Source organism: Oryctolagus cuniculus, chromosome 12 (assembly GCF_964237555.1).
Source record: "Oryctolagus cuniculus chromosome 12, mOryCun1.1, whole genome shotgun sequence".
NCBI lineage: Eukaryota > Metazoa > Chordata > Mammalia > Lagomorpha > Leporidae > Oryctolagus > Oryctolagus cuniculus.
The window spans coordinates 42,547,199-42,568,528 of record NC_091443.1 but is presented as its reverse complement, the minus strand read 5'-3'; the positions used below and the strand labels follow the sequence as shown (position 1 = coordinate 42,568,528).

Genomic DNA, 21,330 nt, shown 5'->3' with positions numbered 1-21,330 from the left:
GCCCTGGGCCGGGCCGCCCGCGGGGCCGCGCGGCCGCCTCCCCCCGCCGCCGCCGCCGCCTCCCCCCCCTCCTCCGCCGCCGCCGCCGCCGGTCGCCTGTCTCCGCGCCGGGCATGTCTCGGGAGCCGGGGCGGCCCGGGCCGCGGGTGCTCTGCGGCGCATGGACGGCGGCGCCCGGCGAGCAGGGGGAGGAGAAGGCGCAGGCGGCAGAGGAGGCGGCGACCTGCGGCGGGGAGCACCGGCGGCGCGAGGGGACGGCCGGTCGCCGGCCCGGTTCGGGCCCCACTACTTTTCCGTAGCCTCCCCGCCTCAGCAGCGCGGCCGCTGCCGCTGCCGCCGCCGCCACGGCCACGGCCACGACCACGGCCGCCGCCCGCCGGGCCGCCGCCGCCGCCGCCGCCGCGCGCGCCGCGCACGCCCGCACCCACTCCCGCCGCCCCACGCACACGCACACCCCCGCCCGCCCCGCGCCCCCACCCCGGGAGGGGGGGAGAGAGGCAAAAAGTAAGAGAGGAAAAAAAATAGCAGGAAGATGGCGCCCACCAAGCCCAGCTTTCAGCAGGATCCTTCCAGGCGAGAACGGTAACACTTTTCTGTTTATTGAACCTGCCGCCGGGCCGCTTGCTCCCGCCGCCGCCGCCGCCGCCGGGGTGGCGGGGCCCGCTCCGCCGCCCGCCTCCTGGGCCGCGAGCCCGCGGGGACCGCGTCGGGGGCTTGCGGCGCAGCGCCCGCCCGCCTCCCGCGCGCATTGTCCGCCCGCGGCGGCTGCGGCAGCGAGCGGGCTCTGGCGGCGGCGGCGGCGGCGGCGCCAGGCTGTGCGAGCAGTCGCACCCCCCTCGGCTCGGCGAATGGAGTGACTCGCCGAAAAAAAAAAAAAGCAAAAAGAAAGAAATGCAAAAGAGGAAAGAAAAAAAAAAGAGCGAGCGAGCGAACGAGCGAGACAGAAAAAGCGAAACAAGCAGAAAAGGAGAAGGCGCCGCAGTGTGCCGGGCAGCGGCGGCGGCGGCGGCGGCGAGGGTGGGGGGCCGGGGATCCCCGGGGCCGCCGCGGGTCCCTTGGCAGCTGCTCTCGAGGAAGGGCATGAGGCTGGGGAGGGGGAGGGCGGGCGAGGCGGGCGGAGGCGGGGAGGCCGGGGGCGGGGAGCGCGGAGCTCGCGCCAGGCCCGGCGGTGTCGCGCGGGGGCCGTCTCCGCGCCCAGCACTAGGCCGGGCCGCGCGCGAGCCGCGCGCCGCCACCGCCTCCCCGCCGCCCGGGCTGCGCCCGCAGCAGCCTCGGCCAGTCGGGGTGCCCGGCTCTGCCCTCCGCGCGCTCGCGCCCCTCTTAGTCCCACCCGCACTCGCACCCGCACCCCCACCCCCCAAGCCAAGAAAAACCGCAAAAGCCAGAAGCAAACCCCTTTCGGTGCAAAGCCGCCGACGCACGGCGAGCCGCCCAGTGCGCCCGCAGTCGGAGCAGCTGTGCCCCGTTCGTTCCTGTTTGGGGAGCTGTGTTTTGAAAAAGTTCCTGGTGAGAATTGCATATCCAGTCGAGCGTGTCTGTTGGAAGTTAGTTAAACTAGTGGAGCCGAAGGGAACGGGAGTTGGCGTTCCAAATATGCTGGCCCCGTCCTACGTGAATGGCATGCTGAGGATGCCCAGTAACCAAGCACGTGGTGTTCCCTCCCGCTGTCCACCCAGCCTACTTTGTTTGGAATCCGATTTGCTATTAATTGGCAGCGTTAATGACATGAGTTGCATATAGCATATTGGCTTGAGCAGCGTGCCGAGGAATGCCTCAGTAGGAAGCATGAAATGTTACCCGTTGACTCAGGAGGAAAACAAATACGGTCCGGTGGGCACCCCCTTAGCACGGGCAGGGACCCTGAGTGGCCTCGCAGGCTTCCGTGGACGTGGAAGGAAGATGAGGGACCTGCAAGATGCGATTACTGTTACGTGGCCAGTTCTCTTTGTGAGACCACAGAGTGTGTTGAGGCAACATAGTATGGGACCCAGAGTTCAACATCAAGAGAAGCTGGGAGAGTCTCAGACGTCAGTGCCTTTAAAAGCTGTTCTGTTTAGAGTGTTGCTTGTTTCTGTCGTGCAAAAGGGACGGCAGGCTTGTCAGGGTTTTGGAACTAGTTTGGCTAAGTAGCTACCTTAGTGACTAATTCCAAACTCTCGATGAATCCGTCAAAGTCATGTATCAAGGTAAATCATCCAGAATCCAGTTTTTAAAAGAGGTTAAATGTACACAGCGTTAACTGTGACTCGGTAAGGGCAGAAGACACCTGACAGCTCCTGTAGTTACAATTGAACATTTAATTCTTAAGAAATACTAGTGTTTTGTGATGAATTCCCATATTAAATATTTTACTCTTAGAGGTAGAGAAAATAATTTATTGCAACACTGTGCAAGCCTGTTGATGGCTATTTCTTTTCTAACATGGTGGCAAATACTTTTTGAAATCAGAAGTTTCTAATTGATTTCCTTCCCCTTCCTCCTCTTCCTTCCCACCTTCTCCTCTCCCTCCCTCCCTGCCCCATCCCTCCCTCTTTTTCTCCTTCCCTCCTTTCCTGCCTTCCACTTTATCCCTCCTTCCTTCTTTTCTCTCCCTCCTTCCCTCCCTCCTCCTTTCCCTCTCTCCCTTCCTCCTTTCTTCCTCCCCTCTTTCTTTCTTCCCCCTCAGTTCAGTTAGTAGTAAATGTATTTACTGGGTTGGCCTCAGTAATCTCTCTAGCAGTGGCCTATTTGTGTGCCATTTTGGGAATTTCTCTGAGATAGGAATCTCGAAGATAGAATTAATTTCTAGGGGAAACTTCATAGCCTGTGCATGAGCGCGTTCTTTATCACCTGTCTCCATTTGGCATTCGAAGAAGGTAAATCAAAGCGTGCGATTTGTTATTCTGCTCCACTTGAGAGCTGAACTAAATAACACTTGGTCTGAAATTCTGATTGAAGTTGTAGGAGGATATACTGTATTTAATTTAATGCCCTTTAATAGCATCTTCTTGTTCAGCTTGGATGCTGTCATTTTAAAGGTTGGATCTGAGAAGGTTTAACCTATAGGGAGAGGGAGGAGTAATAACGGGGCAAAGGGGCAGAGGAACATTACAGAGGCGATGAGGGAGGGAGTTATAAACTAAGCGTTGCAAACAGCAATAATCACAAACTTGGCCTGTTATCCAAACAGTTGTTTTATGCCCCAAGGGTTTGGTTTGTTATCAGGGTTTAAATGCTCTTAGCACTGTAAGTGTAAATGTTACACATGAAGTTGCTTTGGTTCTGTAATGAGAAGGCAGTTTGTTTGGGAGGGGGATGTTGCTCCTGGTTACCTGCTTCAGCTAGGTGGAGGCCCTGGCCGGCTGCGTTTGCACTTGGTGCCGAATTTGCTGCTTCATGGGAGTGTTTCTCTGTAAGTGTTGAACACAGATGTGTTTAGAGGAGGTGACTTTCTGTGGACGTGTTGTAAGTTGTATCCTTCCATTTACTCACAAAACAGTTTCCAAATCACCGATTTTACAAAAGCATTTATGGAGACTACTGCTTTTCAAATATACTTGTGGTCAGAAACTTCCATAGGGGAAAAAAAAATCTGTCTTTTGAATTGCCTCCTTTATTTATGAAATGGCTGGCTTAAGTTTGAGAGTACAGAGCTCATTCCTTGTAAGTTTTAGAAAAAGCCACTTGTTCTTGACAATGCCTTTCGTTACGATGTAGTGCTACTCAGATGTCTCCGAATCCTACATACAGAAAGTGCCTCGTGAGATCCTGGAAGAGCAAGCTGGAGACTCTGTGTATAAACTTGTTTGATTTTCCTGAAACTCCAATAGATTTCAAATCATGGAGCGCTGCCACAGAGATTTTTCTGCTTTGTGGATGTGTAGGACAGAAGATCAGACGGATGCCCATGCTCGTTTGCAAAGCATATTCAGGTAGCATGGAATTGTGGGTTTAAAGTAAAGGTGGGGGTGGAGTTTTTTTTGGCAATCTTTCTCTCTACAGTGTAAAGCTTAAACGGAGTGATAAATGATGATATGCATTGTCTAACACTTGCTTATATATATAAATAGCTCCACAAGATTGCTTAAATGATAATCGAAAATATGAAATAGGATGGCCTTCGTATCGCAAGGCCAAGGGTCCACAAATGGAAAAACTGAAATAATGAAATATTTCCAAGGCAACAGACTGTCAACAAGAACTGTAATGCATGGGCATATCCTAGATCCACGAGAGAGGATATTGGATGGCAGAGCTCCAGAGTCAAGAGTTCTAACGACCTGGATTACACAGGACAGCCCCCCCCCACTTCACAGCTTCCTGATTTCCAATTTCTTATTTATGAATTGAGAGACTCCAAGTGAGCAACATGCCCATCATTAGATTTCACTTGATACAGTGAGCAAACTGGAATTCAGTGTCACTTGATGCTTTTGGTCTCTTGCGAAAAGTTACGTGAGGTATTTTCAGTGCCTGATGCTGTTATGATCGAAGTTTTGCTCCTCAGGTCTTTCTGTATTCTTAAAATGTGACTTGGATGTTTGACTCAAAGTTACGTGTAGTGAGTACCCCTGCCAGCAGTAAATTTGGTAAGAGGTACATGGCTCTTTAAATATAATCTACAAATTAAAACAGTTTGATAATTTCACTAATGTGAATTTGGGGTTTATCCTGCAATTCTTCCATATATTTATTTAGCTCTAAAATAGAACCATTGTATGGGAATGACAGGATTTCTAAGAACCATTAACTTTTTTTTCTCTGCCCTTCATCTTGGCGTGGGATTCCCTGGCATGTTAAAACGCCACCTGTTTGAAGTGCGACATGCAGTCCTGTATCTTTGGCGACATTTCCTGCAATTGGGTACAACATACCTGCACGTCCATACACACGAATAACATGGTTTTATAAAACGGCACTTTGGGGAGAGGTTACAGGCAGCTTTTATTTAGATTTTTAAAAACAAACTGTCAAGATTCATACTTTGGCATCTTGATGGGGAATATGTCACAGAAGGTTCTCAAACACTCCAGGTAATGCTTTCTCTTGTAACCATCCTCAGGTGCTTTGTTATCCATAACAACCCCAGTCTGGTTTTTCTGCAATTGTGATTTTCTTTCTTAGGCAGACTGTCACTCAATTTAAGGAGAGTGGAAGGCACATGAGAATGGAACCATCCCTGCCCCATACTATGTTTTGCATGGCCTGCTTTTCCTACTTTACAGCATTTAATCATTTTAGTTTTTTTTTTTTGTTTGTTTGTGTGTGTGTGTATGAACAGCTGTGTATTGCAATTGGTGTAGAATCCAGCTTCATTGTTTCATGGATGTGTCTTTAGCTGTTTAGGATGGCTGAGTTGGAAACTTAGTGAAGAAGTTAGTATGTTGAAATTTTTCATTGAGTGGTTGATTACACATTACACTTAAAGTCTTAAATGTTACCAGAGTTGCACATACAGGAATATATAAAACTTCAAATATTTAAATCAGTGATTAGGTGGGAACTTCAAGAATTTATGGGAAAATTCAGTTGTTTGCATTTAATGATGTTAGTGTTTTCACAGTCAATAGTGGCCTTTTTTTCCCCTCATTGGACAGTGTAATAAACCAACTGTAACTGAATGGTATTTTTACTGCGCTGGGCCTCATTAGTGTGAATAGGATGTTTGCACTATTAAGTTTGATAGAACCTTACATAGTTAGAATAATTTGTAGTAATATTAGTAATACTGCAGTGCATAAACAGGATATGGCTCAGAAAGAATAGAATGACTGCAGCGGGGCCTGCAAGGACCCCGGCAGTCACAAGAGGAAGCAGCCCCAGAGGTGGTTGTCTGTGTGCATTTGTCAGGTGTTATGTTGTGGTGCATTAATGGAATACCTGTAGTATGTGTACAACATCATGCGGTGCACGATGACAGCCTCCTGGCCCTGGCCTGTGGTTATCAATGGGCTCTTCCACTCAGCTCTGCTTACCGAACCTCTGCCTTGGAGCACAGTGGCCTGTGCTGGGGACAGTGTTGGGTCATGTGCCCTGTAAGAGCAGTAGCTTGGGTTGTGGACGTGCCCTTAGACTGGACATGCAAAAAGTTATGGAGACTCAGAAAACAGCCTTTTCTGAGATGGGAAAAAGTGCAGAATTCATGGAAATATAAGGCTATCTTTCCACTTCTGCCAGCTTTGTGTTCTGGCAAGATAGGCAACTGATTTGTGAACGATTGTAATTGGTTACTGTAAGTGGGTTAGAGGCTCAGAAAGGAAAGAAAGGAAAGCATTGCTGACTACATATAGGGCATTTCAAAAGTTTCATGGGGATGGAATGAAACAGTAACCTTTTTTGGGACAAACGTTCTGAAATTCATGCAAATTTTTCATAATGCATTTTCCATGACAGTTCTTACACCACAATAAACTTACCCTTTTATTCCATTTTCCACAGACTTTTTGAACTATGCTTGTGTAAAGTGAAATTACAGATTTTAGAAAAGAAGTTTGGATGGGATTTGACAATTGATTGCATGTAATGAACACTTACTACACCAGCTGCGTTTCAGACACTGTATGTGATACTGCGAGGTGATCTTCTCATTAATGTTGCCACTGTCCTTATACTAGCCCCCACACATGGTAGAACAAATAGAGGCTTAACAACCCTAGTTAAGGTGAGATTGAAGAGAGTTTGTGTCCAGTGAGGATTTAGGCCATGTAGTCTCTGTGGATGCGTAACAAGTGTGTGTATGTGTGGGGAGAGATTGACAGATTTTCCTATTTTCCCAAATCAGAGACACATGACTTTTCACAGAATTCTAGTAATAGAAGGACCCATTAAACTACTGCCAGTGACCCTTGTTTCTTCTGTTTCGGTCCTTCATCAGGTATTTGGGGAACTTCTGAAAGGTAGTGTTTAGAAAGTCCGAGGAGGAATCAGTGTTTGGAGTATCCTCACCTCACACTTCAACATTCCAGGAGACTTTAGGCCAGATCCACAGCTGTGTCTACGTAGGGCAGATTTTAACCAAATGGCTCGGGGACAGTCTGCTCCATCATGTGCCTCTTTGCTCACAACATGCAGAGTAGAAAGGGCCACGTCCAAGTGCACCTTCCCGTGATGCCTCAGAGGGTGCTGCAGTCTCCTTGAAGATTATGGTTGAGGCCCGTTTATTTCATGGTAGGTTTGCCACTGAGTGGGTGGAAACAGCCTCAAGGGGGTTTCTGAATAACATCTTGTAGTACCTAACTGTGTTTGTGGGTATTGTGTTTTTAAAAATTATTTGAAAAAAGAGAGAGATAGAATGAGAGAAATACACACCCACCCACAGTGGCCATCACTAGGCTCAGCTGGATCTTGGGGCCAGGAACTTGATCCAGAGCTCCCACGTGGCTGGCAGGGACCCAGTTCTTCAAGCCATCACCAGTGGGTTCCAGGTCCTGTAGTTGCAGGAAGCTGTATTCGGGAGATGTAGCCTGGAATCAAACCAAGCTCCTCTAACTGGGGGATGTGGGCAGGCATCTTAACTGCCAGGCCAGATGCCTGTCCCTGGATATCGTTGCTGAAATATATGAGGACTTGTACAAGCTGGCCTTCTCCCAAAATATTTGGCATTGTAATGATTATAGCAAGCATTTATATAGCATTATGTGCTAATAAACAGATATTGTCCTAAGGACTTTACCTATAAACTCGATTAATTAAAAATATAACATGTTAAAAAATGGGCCATATGAAACTACATAAATGGGAAGTTGCTATTTAGGCCTCCTTCCCCTCAACACGCACCCCACGACTTCCACAAAGGGAAAGTCTGAGCCTTGGGACCATTTTTATTTCTCTATGCCAGGAACCACAGGGGTTGGTATGGTAGGTAGCAATTCTTGGGCAAAAAACTAGACCCTAGGAACCTTTGCACCATTGGGCTCAAAGCTACATTTGCAGAAGAGAACCAAGTCACCCTTATCTTTAGCTTTTTTAGTGTAATACTGTCAACCAAATAGCTACTTTAAACATAAAATGTATGGTCGAAATTTCAGAACTTAAAAGGACCGGCTAGCGGTTCTTGAGTATTTGTGGTTGAAAAGGGTATTTTGCTTGTGCATCTTAAATATTCGCTAACATTCATAAAGAAAAGGTTGCCTTACAAAATGTGGGGAGGGCCTCATTTAGAGAGATGCTTTACTAAAATATCAAAGATAAAAAGCGAGAGTCAGAAGTGTGAGAAGAGACTACAGAATTTAAAACAGCAGTCAGATCACCTTAAAATCATTGAATCTGATTACAGTGTTTTATTACCCTTGGTGTGTTAATGCAGACTTAGAGGGCTCTGGCCAAAGTACATCTTTTGAAAAGTAGCACCACATGCCATTTTAAAAAAGATCACTTTTTGAAACCATGGATCATTTCATCAACATCTCATTACATCTGATGGATGAGTGCTTTTTCATTTGTAGGATTTGTAAGAATATTATGTAAAGAATTATATTATAAATAAAAACAATATTATTAGACTAAGAGTCATCTCTATGGAGATAGAGCTGTAGTCAACTGGCTCTTCCCAAGCCTCCTAGTCAGCTCTACTTGGAAACACTGAGGGGCGTGGGGGGGGGGGGGACTATACTAGATAGAAACTTTGTTCCTGAGTAGGTGACTCAGGCTGCAGTATGTTGGTGGGGGCAAGTGGAATGACTGAAACTGCTCAATGTCTCCTGCCTTTCCTAAAAGGAGACATCAACCAATAAGGATACTTTAGTAGTAACAAATATGTATTGTGCTGATTGAGGGAGCGTTTTTTTCCCTCCAAAAATAATTTATTCTTCTGGTTCTACTTCTAAAAGACATATGCATTCTACTCATGTATGAGTATATGAATGGAATAATATTGTTATTGTCCAAATTTTTGTATATGATAAGCACAGTTTCTATATAAGCTATGTATACATATACATACATATACACTGTTTGCAACATATGTTTATATAAATTATATACTGAGTCTACTTAAAGTAGAAAACTATTACAAAGGTATCTATCCAATCATAAACGTCTTACTTTAGTTGGAGTTAAATTTAAATATATGCAGTGGATTGGTGACTTTTTTGTTTTCCTAATGCTGTAAGGAAAAGTAGGCTCATCATTTTTTTTTTTGCACATTTTTATTGTTCTGTGTAAATGTAATTTGTTAATCCTGTGAAATTTGTCATAGATAAATTTGCTTGGATTATCTTGTCACCACCGTATCTGCATTCTTTTGTTCATTGCTTATTCATAATTTAACAGTCTGGCAGTGAGCCTTTTTGGGATGCTCACAAAAGATATATGACCTCTACCAGCTGCTACTATAACCTGCAGAATGCACAGCGAGACATTAGAAACGTGAGGATTCCTCTACTGATTAAAGTGCTCTTCATTTAAACAGTCTGTTTGGAAGAATCTCAGGAATCTCTTGCTACCAGCAGTTTTGATTTTTTTTTTTCTTCTTAACAAAATTGTTTCTATCATTTGAATCTTGGTTTGATATATATTCTTTTTCCAGATTATCCAAAGGAACTGAATTCCTTGCACAGTGTTTCTTTATAAGTAGATACTTTAAAAAATTATTTGGGGCCTGGGGAGATGTCAAAGTTATCCAGAGATGGTTCTGTTGGGTAAGGAAGAGTGGAGCAAGGAGACACTCTCCCATCCGAATCTCAGAAGAGATGCTTCCTTTAATCCTGTTTGAATCCCAGTCCCAGTTTATATTCTAAACCCTCTGGATTACGTGGTATGCAGCAGACATTAAAAATAAAATGCTACTTGAAGTATAACCACATCTTTAGGTTTTCATTATTCTAAATTCGTTTAGTGCACGAATTTCTTCTTCTTCTTGAGCCTCTCTCTTTCTCTCAATCAGCAGATCAGTTTATGAGTAATGGTTAGTTTTTGCCTCTCTTCTGTGCAGGCATATGATTACAGCTCAAAATAATTCATTGCTAATCCATGCAGTATTGGTTCATCTCCATCATTCTGTGCTGTGATTAGAGCCTCAGGCCTGGTGCCTTGCTTTCCACTCTGATTTTCTTTAACTGCAACCCTTGTTTTAATATAGTTCTGTAGTCACCACTCTGCTACCAGTCCTTCACCATTGCTCATATATATCGATTGCAGTAGATTAATATTTATTTGAAGCTATTTTTCAGACTTTGTGAAAAATGTATTCATTTCTTACGGTGAATCTTCATCTAAAGGGAGGGGGAGAGGAAAATATAGGGCTCAGCTATGCAAGTCTTCGTGGAGAGTGAAACTATTGCTTTACCAGCCTTGATTCATCACTCCAGTGAGTGATTCTTTGTGTACAAATCAGAAAGTTTCGTTTCCCTTAAACAATTTTCAGATGGATTGAGCTTCATTGTTAAGGGCTTAACTCTTTTTGTTTTTAACAGTTCTAGAATGCCTCTCTATATTTTCTCAGTGTATGCCTTAGCCAGGACAGTCACCATAATGTGCATCAACCAGCTTGTGTTGAGCATTTCCAGACGGGGACATGAAGCTATCATTTTCCCGAGCATCAAAATTTGGCAATTTTGCCAGAAGGTCATCTAACAGATTTTTAAAAGACTTTGTTTCAGATCTCAGTAGTCCTGTGTTCCTTTTCATAATTACTTTCGTCTCATTGTAGCTGTGTGTTTGAAAGTGTAGGTCAATGAGGATGATTGCATTCAGAATTTCATGATCTGTGTAGTGGAACAAATTGAAAGCAAAGCCTGTATCAATCACTGTGAAGGGAGGGTTAATTGTTACCGCTTCTCAAGCCTCTGGACAGATAAACCAGTAATGAAATACTTATTGCTCTGATATGTGAATGCGAAAGGATGAAACAATGGAAACAGAAGCAGTCTGCAGAGATAACCAAAAAGGCAAAGAAAAAAAAAAGCAAAAACTGCATGAAAGTGTGGAGTGTCTACTGCATTAAGTCTCTGGAAGTAATGTTGTTTTTAGCCTCCATCCCCATCTTTTTTTTCTGGCAGGTTAGGCCAGTATCAGATACCAGGTTGCTAAAGCCAAATAAGAATATAAATGGAAACCACTCTTTCTGCTAAAATAAAACAAAACAAAACAAAAAGAAAAGGGAAAGTACAGCCCTATGCTTTATAGGAACTCTGTATGTTTTGTAAAAATAATGTTTGAGTTACTATTTTAAAACCTAGTGATGCTACTTGTGTTAGATACTGCATATGCACAAATGGCAAATTCCAGAATGTTTGAAAGGACTGTTCCCTTTTAAGGAATTTCAGAAGTATTAGTCCATTGTAGACCAAAGTATAGAAGAAATTGTGTACTACATTGGGAAATAGTAAAATAAGAATTAGTGTGGCAAAGAAATCATGAGATTAAAAACACTTAACCTTTTCTTCCATATGAACTTAACATTTAAACATTTGTTAGTTACTTATATGTTGAAATATATGCAAAAATATTTAGCCAAATTGAAGTCTTAGGCCCATGACAATCATCTCAACACAGTGGGTAGTTCTGAAAATTAATGAGAATGATAATACTGTAAAGACTGTTCCAGAGTTTGCCCAAATTCATTATCTAAGACTCTTGTTAAGAACATCTCAAAGAATTTTAACCAGGAAAATATATTAATGGTTCAAAAGCATTTTCAAAGCCCTGAATTATAAAAGTATAATGGAATTATATATGCAAGAGTTATAGTTAGCAACACAGATAGCAGAAGACACTGTGAAGGCACATTTTCCCAGCGCCCGTGTTGCTGTTCCATGTGGTTTCTTCCTTAAGGTTAAATCTCACACAGCATCTTTTATTTACTTTTTTGTTTTGTTTTTGGGACAAAAAAGTCAGGCTCATTTAAACAATGAGATGAAAGCCTTCCCGTGAATAACGGGAAGTTTACTATGAAAAGTTAGGTGTATCCATCTTTTAGCCTTCATTTCCCAGGTGATGCAATTGCCAGCAAGGTAGAGCATTCCTAGCAAAAGCAAAGAATTTCCCCACATCCTTGTGTTTCTCATTAGAATGTTAAGAATTTCCTGAGGCCCGATGCTGTGTCCTACTGCTGTGGCTGCACGGCAGGCAGCTGCAACGCAGGGCTGGAACCCAGCGCTTCCTGTGACCACGGCCCCATTCTTTAACTAATGCGGTTTTGTATATTTTAAAAGATACCTGTGGTAAGTAATGCTATATAGCAGTGCTGATTTGGGGTATTCAAACCGCAGAAGTCGGTGGAGAGAACCTTCACCAAGACTGCACCAAAGGGTGTCAGTCTTTGGGTACAGCAATGGGCAGGCAAACAAGCAAGGGTTCTGTTACTCAGTAATAAACGTGTACTTAAGACAGAAGCCCATGGATGTCAAGATTGTCAGGGCAATACATTATGATTTTCCATTGGTTGTTTACCCCTTGGGAACTGGTACAGAAGCACCAGTGGTGTACATCCTGGCGAAGAGTGTCACTTTTCCATTATCTTCCTAGGAAGTTGTATTGGGCTTAGGTCCTTGCACCTTTTGCCGGCTCAGTTTCTTCGTTTGTATATTGGCCCCCAGCTACCAAGATCTTTGCATGATTAGAATTACATGGTTATTTCATACAAAATAATGAGTTGAAGTATATGGCAGATTTTTTTCTAATAGTCTAGTTTATAAAAAACCATAAAATAAATATTTTAGGTCAAATATGATACATATCACAGAGGTTTTTGTCAATAAATATAGGATATTTAAATATTTTTCTTCTATGAAAGCATCTTTAAAGGGGAACTTTTTCTTGCAAGAATGACCAGAGAATATTCCAGGATGCAATAAGTTGTGTTTTAAAGTGACATTGTATGCACCTGACTCAATGTGGAACTAAAAATATTTAGAGATAAATATGTATGTAGGTTGAATTCAATTGTGACAGTACAACTCTGGAAATATTTGAAAACTAGATGATATACATGAAGAAGGACTTCAGCAATGTAATACTTGTTGGACAGACAAGTGCATAGGGAAATAACTGACCTCTGAAAATTATAGAGAATTTATAGAGAAATAAATTATCCAGACTAATAAATTCATCCAGACTACAGCAGTTACTTATTTCCTTTTAATCTTGTTTTTCAGAAGAGCTTTCCTCGGCTCCTTCATTTCTACAGGTGAATAATCTAGTGTTTGTAATGTAGGCAGATTTAAAGGTTTCTGCTTAGGTAAAGTCTCTTGCTGCTAGTGGATTAGTGACCCTTTAAGTAGGTGAATCACTTATTTGTTTTTTTCTTGAAATTTTCCAGTTAGTAATAATTAACAAATACTGAAAGTATATTCTTATGAATTAGTCAATTATTGTGCCTGTTTTATATAGTGAAATAATATGTATTTGTATCTACATTTCTGTTTATAAAATCTACATGTGTATATAGATAATTCACATAAATAGATTATATATCCAGTTACCTGGGTTATCTCTATGAATGTGTATATGTGGATTATTTATATGTATATTTGTTTGTAGTATATGGATTAAGCATATTTTACCTCTATACCCATATTATGCTCTTCTTAATGAAAATTGAACCCCATTGATAAAATATTTTCCCCTAAAGAAGTACTTTGGGGGCCGGTGCTGTGACTCACTTGGCTAAGCGCTGGCACCCCAGGTTCTAGTCCCGGTTGGGGCGCCGGATTCTGTCCCAGTTGCCCCTCTTCTAGGCCAGCTCTCTGCTGTGGCTTGGGAGTGCAGTGGAGGGTGGCCCAAGTGCTTGGGCCCTGCACCCGCATGGGAGACCAGGAGGAGGTACCAGGCTCCTGGCTTCAGATCAGCGCGGCGCCGTCTGTAGTGGACATTTGGGGGGTGAACCAACGGAAGGAAGACCTTTCTGTCTCTCTCTCTGTCTCTCTCTCTGTCTGTCTCTCTCTCTCACTGTCTATAACTCTACCTGTCAAATAAAAAATAAAAAAAAAGTACTTTGTTCCTCTAATGGTAAATTTTCATTTTTCCATTACAAAAACACTTAGGAAAAATTTCAAAATTGTTACAATGTAAACTGAACATCTGTAACTTCTTTCTTTTCTTTTTTGCTCATCAAAAGCTTGTCTTTTTTTTTTTTTTTTTTTTTTTTTTTTTTTTTTTTTTTTTTGACAGGCAGAGTGGACAGTGAGAGAGAGAGAAAGGTCTTCCTTTTGCCGTTGGTTCACCCTCCAGTGGCCACCGCGGCCGGCGTGCTGCGGCCGGCGTACCACGCTGATCCGATGGCAGGAGCCAGGTACTTCTCCTGGTCTCCCATGGGGTGCAGGGCCCAAGCACTTGGGCCATCCTCCACTGCACTCCCTGGCCACAGCAGAGAACTGGCCTGGAAGAGGGGCAACCAGGACAGAATCCAGCGCCCCGACTGGGACTAGAACCCAGTGTGCCGGCACCACAAGGCAGAGGATTAGCCTAGTGAGCCGCGGCGCCAGCCAGTTTGTCTTTCTAAAGCTAATTTTCTCTAGATGGAAGAAGAGTATATGATTAGAACTGTTCATAGTTTGGAGTGAGCCTTATTTTCATTTTGGAGCCTATAATAACAAATGCATTTTCAATTAGTAGAAAATGGAGAACCTTTAGTGTACCCTAGCCTGACACCCATACCATATATTCCTCGTGGATATGGTAGTCCATGCTTTGAAATACCTCTTTGAAATAAGAACTCATAGTGACATTGTATCAGAAAAAATTCCAATTTTATTACATTATTGAGTATAAATATAGATGAATATCACGAATTGGGTTAAATTAGTATTTTGTAGATATTGGTGACCATATATTTTTCTGTCCAGAAGAAGTTTTCAACTCATGAAGATCTACCACCATGTAAAAAAATTTAGGACTGGGTGATAAATGGTGACATCAAAGTTGGAAATATCTGCTCAGTGCTGAAATAGAATTTCAGCTGGGGGTTTGTAGGTGGCCACACTGTTCTTTGTAGAAAGGAATCCACAACAAGCATTTAGAATTGGACTGAACCAAACCATGCTAGAATTCACTAGACCTGATCCTTTTCCTTCTTTGGCAATCTTATTCCAAGAACAGGCACCTCACCATCTTTTGCTGCTGCGTTGTCCATCAGCAGCTCCTATTTCATACACGATGAGATGAGCGAGCTTGGCTTCTCCTATTATAATGGTTGCTGAATGAGCTTCAGGGGGTCTCCTGAAATGGTATATTCCTACCCTTGCAGCAGTTACTCATGGAGGCGTAGCTCCCCAGAGAACTGTGAGGAGTCTTGAAGTTTACCCTTCCTGGAGGTCAGAAGTCAGTCTGCCACAGTGTAGTGGATGCTGGTGGAGATCAGAGATGGAGGACAATTTCGCATTCCCAGAATCAGCAGTAACCAGAGTGTCAGCATTTAAATTGGCTGTCTGAGCCCCATTTCCCACAGGGTGATGTGAAGAAGGCTAAATGCTAACTTCTGTTACAAGAGGCACATTGGGCTTAGGGAATCTGAAGTCTTCAGGATGGGCTGTAAATAGGTCTTCCTTTGGTGCAGGAGGGAAGCTCCCGCCCTCTCTCCCCCAACACGGTTTACTACGCACACAACTTTAAGCAGACAGAAAGGACAGTTTGGATGTTGACAGATGTAGGAAATGTGAGACCCATAGACTTGTCTTTCCACAAGAGACTTTATTCTGGAGATTATTATAGAGGGATGAGACGATCTGGTGTGGGAGTGATCTTAGAGTTTAGACCTTCTTTGAGGCTAGTCCAACATAAAGTCCATTGTTTGGAGAGAAAAAAACAGAGGTTCCTAATATGTCACCCACCAATTTGCTTAAGCATGAATTATGATGCATACATTAACCTCATGGAGATTTGGCTGAGTCAATAGTGACTGAGTCCTGATGATATTCATATATTTATGTTCTCATGACTTACATTTCATCCTAGTAGATGTTTGCTCTATTTTGTAAGCACACCATCTCCTTGATTTTCTCTGTTTATCCATACACTTTAACTTATTGGAGTTTCATTTTGTGTGTTTGCATGGTGTCACTTAAATTTCTCCATAACCCGATAAAGTAGGATAGTAAGCAGCTGAAACTTGGCTTCGGCTGCAGGCTGTATGGATGAGGATGATATCCTGGTATCGTTCTAGGTGCCTTCTGACTCCTGCGAAGTCATTTTCTACTCAGTTCTTTGCTCTGGAGCTTCTGTATTTCCCCATTATTTCCTTTCTGTTTGATGCTGCCTTTTTCTTGTCCTTGCCCTACACCTCACCCCAATATGGGGCCAGCTGATGCTGTAGTTCCTCTCTTATGTACTTCCGTGGAGGTATGAAACCTTTTTGTTCTTCCAAAATTAGACTATACCATCACCTTCCTTATCTTCAGATTTTATTATAACTACCTCTGTAAAGAGAACAATTATAATTATGACAGAAACAGATTAACCAAAACTTAGCAGTCACACATAGCGTAATGTTAAGATTTATTATAAGGAGATTAAGATCTTGTTTAGCAACTTATACTGTGAAGTTTATTTCCTGTAGAGCTTTTATAAGCTATTCTATTGTGAATGCACATACATCCTGAGGGTTATGGTGGCATGGACCCTCTAACAATCATAATATATTCCTATATGTTGCATAGGATTGCAGTTTGTATACACCATAGTTTATTAATGTAGCTCAGTAAAAGGCTTTTGGTTAAAATAACCCTGGCTTCTGGTAAACTCAGATTCAGTTATAAAATTAGGTGTTTGCCTCAGATCAGTGGCACATAATTTGACAATTTGTTTTTCTAACTCAATTGTTATCTCAATATAATGGAATAATACACATCTGTGAATATAATGTATAATGATAATCCAAATTAATTATCAAAGCACAGTCTAACAGGTAATGAGACTCTTCAGGCCCAAATATTATCAGTGAAATACATACTAGAATGTTTCTCTGCAGTGGAGCTACTTAGGTAAGTGTCAGTCTAATATCTGAAGATAATGCCAAGATTGCAAGCTAAGTGGGGCTAATGACCAGGTGACAGTGTTCTATAGAAAGTGTTTGTTGTGAAGCAGGTCACAGTTCTCCATCAGAATCTTTTCTTGGATCTCAAAACATCCATAGCCAGTTTGGAGAAACTTTAAACAAAGTGATGGGTGATGGAGAAATAAACTGTGTTCTTCTGTACTTGTCTTTCAACATACATTATGACTTCCATGAAAGGGAATAAAATTGGTCTTCATTTTGCATGCCCAGTATGGAAATACATTCCTGGAACAGAGTAATTGAATGCAGGAATGAATGAAGTCCAGCTCTGATTCTGTCTACTTCATATTTACATTTCATCCCATGAACCCTCTATGTCTGTTGAAAATCTATAACCACCCTTGGCAGACCTCATGACTTCACATCTAAATAAGAAGCTAGTAGAGAAAAATAAACATTGTGTAATTACAAATCTTTTGCCAGTGCTTAGTAATTCTTAGTATATTCTTGGTTTCAAAGTTGAGTTATTTACATTTTTCTACTGTGGATTCTTTGAAAGTTATTGCTCCATGACTCTAAAGAGTATCATTTTAGGTTCAAGATGTGTCACAAGTCTCTATTAAGCAAGGAATCAAGAAAATTAATTAGAACCAAGTATACCATTGCTAGCGTTTTTAAGTCTCCAAGTGATAGCACCAAATAGATGAATTCTGCAACAATGAACTACTGTATTTCTGATTAGACTCATATTAAACCCATTTTATAGTCAATTATAATTCCATAAAATTTAAATTCCATTAATTCCATATTTCACAAAATTATAACTATAATAATTTGAGTTGATTAGACCAAAATTGAAAAATTCAATCACGTAAAATAGAACAGGTTGCAAAGAGAGCTGACATTTTTCTGGGGATCTCTTCCCTGGTAGTATAGTTCAGCCATCAAATGTCCTTATGTACATAGTAACTATAACAAAAATCTTTGCACAGAAGTGCTTATGTCAGGACATATTTAATAACTGATTAATTTAGCTCTTCACCATGATTGATTAATGGTGGTGAATATTGCTACTTTCAAACAAATCAGTAGAGAGCCAAATCTTGATAAACCTGCTTGAACTTAATATATAAAAAGAAATGAAATAATTAATAACTCTAGGGAAAGAGTGGATCAGCAGTTCAAATATACTTATTCCTTTCTTTCTTTACTTTGGACACTGCTTACTTTCTCCAAAGTTTATAATCTGTAGACACTAGTGCATATTAACCATTTTCAAACATATTGACATATGTCTTGAATAGTTTTTAGAATATAATTTACCAATTTAGTATTATCCAGGTAAGGAAACACATCTAATTTTCTCAAACCAAATTTTGATCCCACATGTTGATATATATACCTAAGTATATTAAAATACATCCCCAAAATATGCCCCTCTCACATACATGCTGTGCAAATATGAACAGAGCTCTACCCTGTAACACAGACATTCTGTTCAGTGTTATTAATGAAAGCAATCTCGTGGACAAAAGCTTTCTATTTTCCCAATGAGAACACTGAGTTCTAGAAACAAATAAAAGCATGAATAGCTAACTGGTATGCCACCTTACTGGGATGATGGGTTGAATTCATTTCTCCACATCCACTTGGGCTTCCCAACTCCAGATGTGTCTATGTGAGATGTTTTCTCTCTAAAAAACTGACATTGTCTCTGTACTGTTCCCTTCTATCTTGAAGATTTCTGTAAATACATGTTTTGCAGTTTTAATACAATATTTTAGTAATTACTGTTTATCACATTATGTGCCAGATAGCAATAATCTCTTTAACACAGCATCCTATTCTTTTTTATTTTAAAAAAGATTTATTTTGCTTATTTGAAATGCAAAGTGACACAAAGAGATGGAAAGACAGAGAGAAACAGATATTCCATCTTCTGGTTCACTCCCTAAATGGCTACAATTCTGGCCAGACCAAAGCCAAGAGCCTGGAACTGCATTGGAACTCCATGGCCTCAAGTTCTTGGCCCATCTGCTGCTGCTTTCCCAGGTGCATTAGCAGGGAGTTAGATGGGAGGTGGAGCAGCTGGACTTGAACCTGTGCTCTGATATGGGATGTTGGCATTGTAGGCAACGGCTTAATGTCCTGTGCCATTGTAACCCATCTTCAAATCTTTCAGTGTTTATTTTCTCTTCCGAGTTTTTACTTTTGCAGTTGCCTAATATCTTAGAAATTTTGAAAGCTTAAAATTTTTGTTTTGTTTAATTGAGTCACTGTCTTATCCTTTGGACTGAACTTCATCTCTCATTTCAGGGCCTCTGCACTTTTTATTCCTGAATCTGTTGATAACATCACAGCAAGAATTATAGACTTATGCAAGTTCTTGTTTTCTCTGAGTTTTATGAGTTAGGACTTTTTGTGGCATAAATGCAGAAACTGCAGCTTTTGAATCATTGCAGTTACTGTCCCTGTAAGAATATAAGATCAAAGATAAGGAGGAGACAGACCAAGACAAAGAAGAAACAGGCCATGAAGTTCACAGCCAGAACAGGTTTATTTGGAGACAAACGTGAGAGGGCCCCCTACTAGAGAGGATGGAGAGCGAGCTTCCTCCTGTACAGGCAGGAGGGGTGTTGCAGGGAGGCTGTAAGGTCCCGGTCCTTCTGCTCCCGGGCCCTGGGGATGTGTGAGGGGTTGTGCTAGTTGAGGAATAATGCAGGGGTTGGGACCTGCTCTCAGTCCGTAGGCAAGGTACTAAAATAGATCTAAGACTTTTGTCCTTGATCCATCAGTTAGTGCATCCCCCACCCCCATCCCAGAAAAGCTCCAGTTTAACTTTTTCGCTTTGACCACTAGACTCTGTTATCTCAGACTCCCTCAGCGTTTCCTTCAATATACTTCATCAGTTCCTTCTACAATTGGGCCTTTCCATTTTTAAGTGCCACCAAAGATTTGTGGCCCCTATTTTCTGCCTTGACTTTTTCCCCCCCTTGTCATATAAATTCTTTAAAATAATTGAATGCTCCTAGAAGTGTTTATACCATCCCCCTGTCCCTAGGAACCTACCATTATTTTAATCTTCCCTTAGCCACCTGCATTCAGCTTTCTGGTATACCTCTAACCCATCTGCCCATAGACACTATCCGTCTTCATCTTTCATGGTCTCTTGGTGACATTTGACATTGTGGATCACGTCTTCTTTTTTGTGACACCGTTCCCTTTACTTCCCTAATGCCATGCTTTCCTGTATTCCCCCAGTTCTCTGTTGTCCCTGGTTCTGTCTTGAGTTTCTGCTAATCCGATTTTGTACTCCATTTGGTACCCTACCTTCATTCCATGGCTTCATAAGGGAATAAAGATGCTGACAACATCACCAGTGTTGGTTTTCAACCAGGATCTCCCTCCTGGTCACTAAACTCATGTACACAACCATGAATTGTCCATGGCCATTCATATGATGCCCCATCAGCAAATTCAGTGGGACCCCAAACTAAACTGTACGGTACTTGGCACATAGTGGGTGTTTGGTATAATATATGTCACATGGGTATGTAGTAAATAAATACATAATTGGGCAGGAAAATAGGTTGTATTTTGGAAAATAAACAAGCCCAGGGACAGGCTCATATCAAAGTGTTGATGGTGATACTGTTATCTGGCTGTGCCAAAACCATGCCACATATAACTTTTACCTGTCTTAATCACTGAAATTTGTTCTTTTTACATCTCTTTCGACCTCCTGTTTTTCAGACACAGTGTGTACTTATGTTGGCTGATTCTTGAACTTCTCTATATTTTTGTTGCTAATACTTTGCCTTACTTCGTAGGCTTCATGAACCACATAAACTTTAATCCTACACCCTGCCTGATTTTTGCTAGGGGGTGCTTGGTATTTAACATGTACGGCTGAGTGTGTATGTACACATGAGTGTATGGGTTGTTAAATTGTAGTTCAAGTAAAGATTCTAAAGCTGAGAAATGAATTTGAGTCTAGTAACATCGAAGGTAGGCAGCTGAAATAAGCTAACCCTCAGAAAAGCAGAGTTGCAAGTATGTGGATAAATACTTCATATACTTTGATTCTGTTATCATTTTATCACTTTTAAACTTCTTTCATGAAGTGTTTTACAGCTTGCACGAATCGTGTTCAAATTTCTGGTAGCCAGGGACTTAATTATGACTGTGATAAAAAGGGAGTGAACCTTTCAGCATAAGCTCCGTGAATATGCACATGGTGCTGGTTTTCAGAAGTGTTGAGCACGCTTCATTTCCTCAGTCACAGACAGCATCGCCACTTTGGGTTAGGATTCCTGAATATGTTCAGGTCTACTGAGGAAAACACCCCACTGGCTGAATTTATCAGGTAGTAAGTGGTCATGGAGTGATCATATCTACAGTCTGCCTTTGCCCAAGTGTAT

The 21,330-nt window shown here is 42.0% G+C and overlaps 1 protein-coding gene across 10 annotated transcripts in view; it reads left to right on the top strand.

The window, feature by feature from the left end:
- The window catches only part of NPAS3 (neuronal PAS domain protein 3), a 927,347-nt gene that overhangs the window by 4,394 nt on the left and 901,623 nt on the right, over nucleotides 1-21,330 (top strand). For 2 of the 10 annotated variants that reach the window (XM_070053767.1, XM_070053766.1), the window contains exon 1: nucleotides 386-582. The exons of the other annotated variants lie outside the window; for them this stretch is intronic. In XM_070053767.1, coding sequence (XP_069909868.1) covers nucleotides 533-582 — 50 coding nt within the window. In that variant the 5' untranslated portion in view covers nucleotides 386-532. Of the gene's footprint in view, nucleotides 1-385; nucleotides 583-21,330 lie in introns of those variants that run through there. 10 annotated transcript variants of the gene reach the window in all.